This window comes from Sinocyclocheilus anshuiensis, unplaced genomic scaffold (genome assembly GCF_001515605.1).
Source record: "Sinocyclocheilus anshuiensis isolate Anshui unplaced genomic scaffold, SAMN03320099.WGS_v1.1 scaffold1555, whole genome shotgun sequence".
NCBI classification, from domain to species: domain Eukaryota; kingdom Metazoa; phylum Chordata; class Actinopteri; order Cypriniformes; family Cyprinidae; genus Sinocyclocheilus; species Sinocyclocheilus anshuiensis.
Genome location: NW_015551085.1, coordinates 100,416 through 107,861, shown reverse-complemented (window position 1 = coordinate 107,861; position 7,446 = coordinate 100,416). Strand labels below are relative to the sequence as shown.

General features: G+C 32.3%; 1 protein-coding gene across 1 annotated transcript in view; it reads right to left on the bottom strand.

The window, feature by feature from the left end:
- Nucleotides 1-7,446, bottom strand: part of LOC107662565 (glypican-6-like) — a 57,936-nt gene that overhangs the window by 47,749 nt on the left and 2,741 nt on the right. Inside the window, exon 2 of the mRNA XM_016452628.1 lies at nucleotides 5,243-5,401. Within this exon, the coding sequence (XP_016308114.1) occupies nucleotides 5,243-5,401 (159 nt within the window). The remainder of the gene's footprint in view (nucleotides 1-5,242; nucleotides 5,402-7,446) is intronic.

Sequence of the window (7,446 nt, the reverse complement as noted above, 5' to 3'; positions counted from 1 at the left end):
TTGGTGGGTTTTTGTTAAATGTGAGCCAAAATCATCACAATTAAAAGAACCAAAGACTTAAACTACTTCAGTCTGTGTGCATTGAATTTATTTAATACACGAGTTTCACAATTTGAGTTGAATTACTGAAATAAATGAACTTTTCCACGACATTCTAATTTATTGAGATGCACCTGTATACCCCAGCGACTTGAGACTGCTTTTGTACTCCAAGGTCACATATGTGAAAATGGACTGATTTAGCTGGTTTCTCGAAGTTGTAAATTAAGTAAAAATTATTGGAGCACAAGAAAGCACTATTTCAGTTTTTACTTCAAAATTGTATGTTTAATTCAATGTGTTACTCACTATTTCCTTGTAATTATTTGTAAAATATTTACTAGCAATTCTGACTGAAAATGGTTTTCAGTGTAGTTTGAATTGTTCAGTATTAGTAAGTAAACTGATGTGTTATTGAGTGATAAATGAATATAAGTAGCTATTCTTAATTAATTTCAATGAAAACCCATTCATAATGAGAGTTCGGTGTCAGTTCGGTTCATTTTTGTTGTATATTTAGAGATTGTTATGAAAAATATGTTGAAATTGAACGCATTTACAAGACAGGAAAAAAACACAAGTTTGAGGAGACAGCTGAAAGAAAATACCAGATGATATTACTGCAAGTAAATCAACTCAATATATTTAATTAATTTATACAAGTTCACCAAGAGCTTAATAGAAAAGATGTAAACTTAGCAATTTTAAAATGAGTATCTATTCTAAAGCTTGTATTTATGTTATTTAAATCAAAAGTTGTATATAAAATAAATGAATATATATGTATATATACACACAACAAATGATGTTTTTCACTGTAATATAGATTTTCATATAGCAATTATATTGTTTTGTTAAAAAAGTCTTTAAAATAGTTGACATTCAGCTAAAATATAAATTGAGTTGCTCAAGACAAACATTCCGTTTTTTTTGAGAACGAATTAAATCTCAATAAGATAGAAATCAAGAAATGCAGAAAACAAAACTGACATAGCTTTACATTTAAGTGCTTAAAGATAACCCAGAGATGAGTTTAAATGCTTAGTGATCTATAAATGCTGTTTTAGATGAATGTTGATTCACCTTTAAGCTGTTAACGAGAGAATCTAATGACTTTCTGCTAAAGTAGCAAAGTGAATGTGCTGTAATGATAAGAATAGATCTGTTCACAAATCAGCTGTAATTGCTTTCATATGAGGCTTTTCTCTTTTCTTTGTGTTCGTGTCTCACTTTTGATTCGGTCTCTGCAGTCAAATCGTTTCAATGCATAACTAAACTATTTCTTTCTTTAAAGAAGAATGGCTTTGCAATATCACACTTTAATCTGGCACACATAAGAATGTTCAATCAGTTTGAGCATTCATTCATTCATTCATTCGGGATGCTCTGTAGAGACTGAAACTGTAAGCAACTGAAGGGTCAAACAGATAATTCTTGACTTTCTTCTGTGAAGTGCTTCTTCATGAGGTCCGTCTCAATGCCATTATGTTCATTTGAATGCAGCGCAGCACAGTGTTGCTCACATTCTCCCTGACAAACTCGTCAGCGCTCTTTGTTTGTGCGTCCCGATCATCACAGCGCATGATGAAACCTCTGAATTCTTAATGTCACAGTAAACGGGGTATTTATTCACACAGAAAACATGCTGGGAATTATAAAACTGATCGTTCCGGTTCTGGATGTTGCAATAAATGTTTGTCTTTAATATTTGAATATGGCATAACTGTAAAAAAGCAATAAGGTACACAAGGTTGTGATATATTATCATACAGCACGGGTTCTTGTGCTTTATCACGTAGAGCTAGGATGCACAGAAAGTCACTTTGGATAAAATTATGAAACCTTTGCCAAATAATATTTGTCTGTCAAATAATAAATGTAATAGTAATTGTAAAAATGTAAATAAAAAATAAAAAAAAAATAAAGTAGTTAAATAAAACAGTAAAAATTATCAAATTAATTAAAAACGTAATGGAAAAATAAGCAAAATGTAAAAATGAAAATAGTAAAAAATTATTGTACTTTATCATGTACGATGCACAGAAAGTTGCTTAGGATAAAATTATGAAATCTTTGCCAAAAAAAATAATTGTCTGCCAAATAATAAATGTAATAGTAATTGTAAAAAAGAAAAAAAAAGAAAACAAGAAGTAAAAAATAAAGAAATAAAAATGTAAAAAAAATTAACAATAATAAAAATAATTAATTATTTAATTATAATTAATTAATACATTTATACTTAATAAATAAAAAAGTAAAAATAATAAAATATTAAATAAAACAAATTAAAATAATAACACGTAATAAAAAAAACTAAACATACAAATTTAAATTTCTTTACATTACTGCACAGATGCAACAGTTCTGCAAGATCCAGCGAGAAGCGTTTGAATTCGCCGCACAATGATAAAGTTGCTGCGAGATCTAGTGACAATCATTCTAATTCTGCACAGAATTCTCTGTTATAAACAGCGCTGACATACGGCAGGAAACCAGAAGCGGTAACGCTAACTGCAACCATGGTGTTGTGGTAGAAATAGTCGAATGCGTTACATTATTCATTTCAGGGTTTGTACAACCTTTTGAGAGAGAAATTCCAGTACTTTTCAATGGCTTTTAAGCATTTCACACAACTATTTCCAGCACTTTAAAGCTCTAAAATGATCCAGTTTGAATGCTATTTTTAATGGGATGACCAACATATACTTTGTGGTAAACAAACACGTATGTACAATTAAAAAAAATACATCAAATCACAATTATAACCAGTTGACGGCAGCAGAGGAGCACTTATTGGCTTATTAGTCATTCATTTCTACTTTTTCTCTATATTTTGAAATTATAAAATCACAAAATATCAACTGATCAAGAAATCAGATTTTGTCATAATTTTACACTTTTTAAGAAAAGTCACAAAGTGCCTTGAAAAGCAAACCTTTCTTCAACTTGCTACTAAATCACACATAATCACTGAAGTTGGTCAGTTCCATATACTAGAAGAATAATGGTACATTTAATAAGAGTTGGAATATATACATTTTCTATATAAAAATTAGATTTTGCACCTGTTACTGTTAATAAAAGTAAATTTTGTATGCATCTTAACTCAAGCTTAGTCTGTATAAACAATAAACAAAAGAAAAACAAGAAATGAACATGTAATATTATTAGTAACTGCACTTATTAATGCAAAACAATAGTAATTTTATGATTAAATGATCTATATTTTAATACTCCCACACACCACCCCCAGTGCTACCAAATCTGCTCCTGGCGCCACCATCTGCAGAACTTAGTGGCGCTGGTGCCATGCACTGCTCTCAAATATTAGTCTGGAGCCCTGTCTTGGGTTGATTTGTTTGCTTTTTGTTTGTTTTTCTTTTTTTTCTGAGTTGTAAATATATATTGGTTGTCTCTTTAATGATTTATATTTTTGTAAATATACTTTATAGTTATATGGATTCTTTTCACTTTGTATAATAAATCACTTTCATTGGCAGTTCGTGTCCCTGCATTGTCTCTGGCTGCCTCCATCATTTTACAGATTTGCCACAATCTCAATGTTACTCCTTTTACCCCTAAACCATCTCAAAAGGGTCGTAACACAAGTAAAGTACAGATACTCAAAAAGTGTACTTAAGTACAGTAATCAAATGTAAATGTACTTCATTACTGTCCACCTCTGGTTGTCAGTATACTTACAGAAACATTAAAGAAAAACATCTTTGGAATGCCTTCCTTATTCTATTTCCTGCATTGTTATTTTTCTGCCTGTTCTGCATAGTTGAGGTGCTCTGGGAAGGCAATAACAACAAAAATAAAAGAATTTGTACCTTTTGACTAACACTTAAACTCTAATGTGAATTTACAGTACCATTCAAAAGTTTGGGGGCTGTAAGATGTCTAATGTTTCTGAAAAGAAGTCTCTTATGCTCATCATTTATTTGATCAAAAATACTGTATTATCAAAATGCAAAATTTTATAGTTGTGAAATATTATTACAATTTAAATTAGCTTTTTTCTATGTGAATATATAGTAAAATGTAATTTATTTCTGTGATGCGCAGCTTAATTTTCAGCATCATTACTCGAGTCTTCAGTGTCACATGATCTCCAGAAATCATTCTAATATGCTGATTTGCTGCTCAAGAAACATTTATGATTATTATCAGTGTTGAAAACAGTTGTGCTGCACAATATTTTTGTGCAAGCCATGATACATTTAATTTTTCAGGATTCTTTGAGAAACAAAGTTCAAAAGAACAGCATTTATTTGAGATAGAAATCTTTTGCAACATTATAAACATCTTTACTGTCACTTTTGATCAATTTAATGTGTCCTTGCTGAACAAAACAATTAATGTTTGAACAGTAATGTGTTTTTTAAGGCCCTTTACCATGTGACTCAATATTGCCCAATACACTGCATCTCTAATTACGCAATTTGGTGCAGATGCTGATATTTATATGGCCAAAAAGTAAAATGAAATTCTGAGGCTTGTAAAGTAAATCAATGAGATCTTTATATGAGTACAGCAGATACTTGCATAAAATGATATAAATATCAGTCGTCACTCTATATCTCCAATAATATGTTTTAGTAAGATGAGATTGATCCAAACATATAATGCAATGCAATGCTGATTGAGAGATGAAGAAATAAAGGCTCCTCAGAAGATGTGAGATGTTCTGGAGGCTTCTGAAGATCATTCCTCCGCTGAGGAACAGTTAAAGTAAAGCTTCTGGAAACAAACCTTCCTCAAAAGATCCTGAGGATCAGATTTGAGACGCACTGATTTTTTTCTAAAAAGTGATTGATGGAGATTCAAGGAAAGCAGAGCTGCTTCAATCCAGTGAGTGTTCATCTGGAAATATTACTAGCTATTCTTACGTTTACGTGATAAAAATCAGCAAAGATTTGACAGCAGAAAGACACGTGAAGCACCAGCTGAAGCTAGACGCTTGTACAATTACACTAAAAGAGGTTTTACTTAATAAAAAAGCATAATCTATCAATCAGAGGACAGAAGGCAGAGTAGACTGAGTGAAACAGGTTTAACAGCAATCATGTTGATCATGTGAAATGTGGGCTTTATAGGGTTAATAATCCCTCATTCCACTAAATAAGCTGATTTTAAGTTGAAACGGTCTCATAATAGTTTGACATCAATTAATCAATGAACGTTAAAGAACAAATCGTACCATCAAACCTTTTATGTCCGGTCATAAACGCGTCCCTCAGCTCTTCGCTCGTGTCGTCCATGAGCTTCTCAAAGTCCCGTGAGCTTCTCTGGCTGAAGTTCTCCTCCATTTCTGCGTTACAGCAGGTTCTCTGAGGAGCGCAAACCCGCAGATCGTCTCCTACAGACCAGAGAGAGACACAGCAATGCAATTTTACACTGATGATAATCAGAAATGTTTCTTGAGCAGCAAATCAGCATATTAGAATGATTTCTGAAAGATCATGTGACACTGAAGACTGGAGTATTGCTTCTGAAAATTCAGCTTTGCATCACAGGAATAAATTACATTTTAACAGATATTCACATAGAAAACAGCTATTTTAAACTGTAATATTATTTCACAATTTTTACTGTATTTTTGATCAAATAAATGCAGCCTTGGTGAGCAGAAGAGATGCATGAGATGGAAACAAACGGGGGCGTCCAAGTCCTTCACATCGAAATGACGACCCGTCAAAGTGAGTCCACAATCAAGCTGATTGTCAGTCACTCCACAGAATCTCTCATTATGATGGCTGATGGGCGACTCTCTTTGAGTCTAATAAAAGAAAGCATTTACATTCACTTCAGTCCTCTCTCGTCTTGTTGCGGCTGTTCATGTGGGCAGCAGAGCTCACAGATTGTCTCAGCAATCGGTCATTTCCCTATTTTTGTTTGGTTTTGGAGTTGCATATTTCATGTGAGCTCAGTTTGGGTTCAAAAGTTTCCAAGTCATTATTATATTTTAATAAAAAAATAAAATATAAATACATACTGTATATAAATTACCAGGCGCAAACCTTATTTTATTTTTGATTTAAATAAAATAAAACAAATTTAAAATTTAAAAAATAACATTAAAAATCTAAAATAAAAAATACAATTATATAAAATAAAAATAAAAGCTAAAATACAAAAAAACTAAACTAAACTTAAATTAAAAAATTAAATTAAAAAAAATAAATTAAATCAAAAAATTTTATTAAATTAAAATAAAATAAAAAAATAATAATTTTTGGGTGAACTAGGTCTTTAACTAAAGCGAACCTGCTATTTCCAGGTACAAAACTTTTCCATTTGCACACAGAAAAGGCTATCACGCTCAATCCTCTTACTAAAACTAAATCGTATTATCACTTGTCTGTGCACATCTCATTTTTTACCTTCGTTTCCATTTCTGGCCAACTGTTTCTGAGGAAAAGGGGCCATTTTCAAACTCCATGTCTATTTAAGGTTCAAAATAATAATAAAAAATGTGCAAAACGGCATTAAACCAGCACAAATCAAACCACCTCAGGCTGTTTATTTTTAATCTGCATGAAGATATGACACGGTGTACATTTGTGTGTTAATTTTCTGTTGGCTCTGTAATAAAATCAACATGAAAAGCATAGGAAAGCGTATTAATAAGGTCAACAGGGTCATTGTCGACTTTAAAATAATGCCAGCCAGTGACCCTGTTGATGAATGACTCTCCTGACAGTGATTTGTTAGACTGCACGCTTCCAGACGAAAACCTCTCGCCCATCAACAACAATTCTATCTCTGATCATGAAGTCAAGGAAGTCACAAAATGTCAACAGCGTTATTTCAGTCTTTTGGTTGACCTCTGAGGTGCGGGTGAGAAATTACAGGACTGAGAACAGCACCAGACACACACATTCACCTACACCAAACATCAGTTTAGTTAAACAAAATCCCTTCATGCATCTGAGAAAACACACCCACACTGGAACACAAGCAGCGGCTGTAGGCCTGTTTGCACACACTGGGCTTTCAGCGTGTCTGCAGGAGTCTGGCATGCGACGAGGCCTCGTAACATTGATTTAAATATATGGGAATTGCTGTTGAGAACCTCAGGAGCAGAGGACACATTTAGCACTGTTGACAAGCCAGCAGATGCTGGATGCTGTAAGTGTGATGCCTGTTTCTGTGCACCACGGGGCTTTTCGACTGAGATGTTGACAGGATCTTCTCAAAACGCACAGGATAGAGAGAGCAACCGAAGAGGTTATGGGATTCGATTTGGAAGTCCTCTTAGGTTTCTCATCTTATTATCAGCAAATAAAATAAAATAAAATAAAATTAAATTAAATTAAATTAAATTAAATTAAATTAAATTAAATGTAATTTAATTTAAAAAAATAAAAATAAATAACATAAAATAAAATAAAATAAAATATA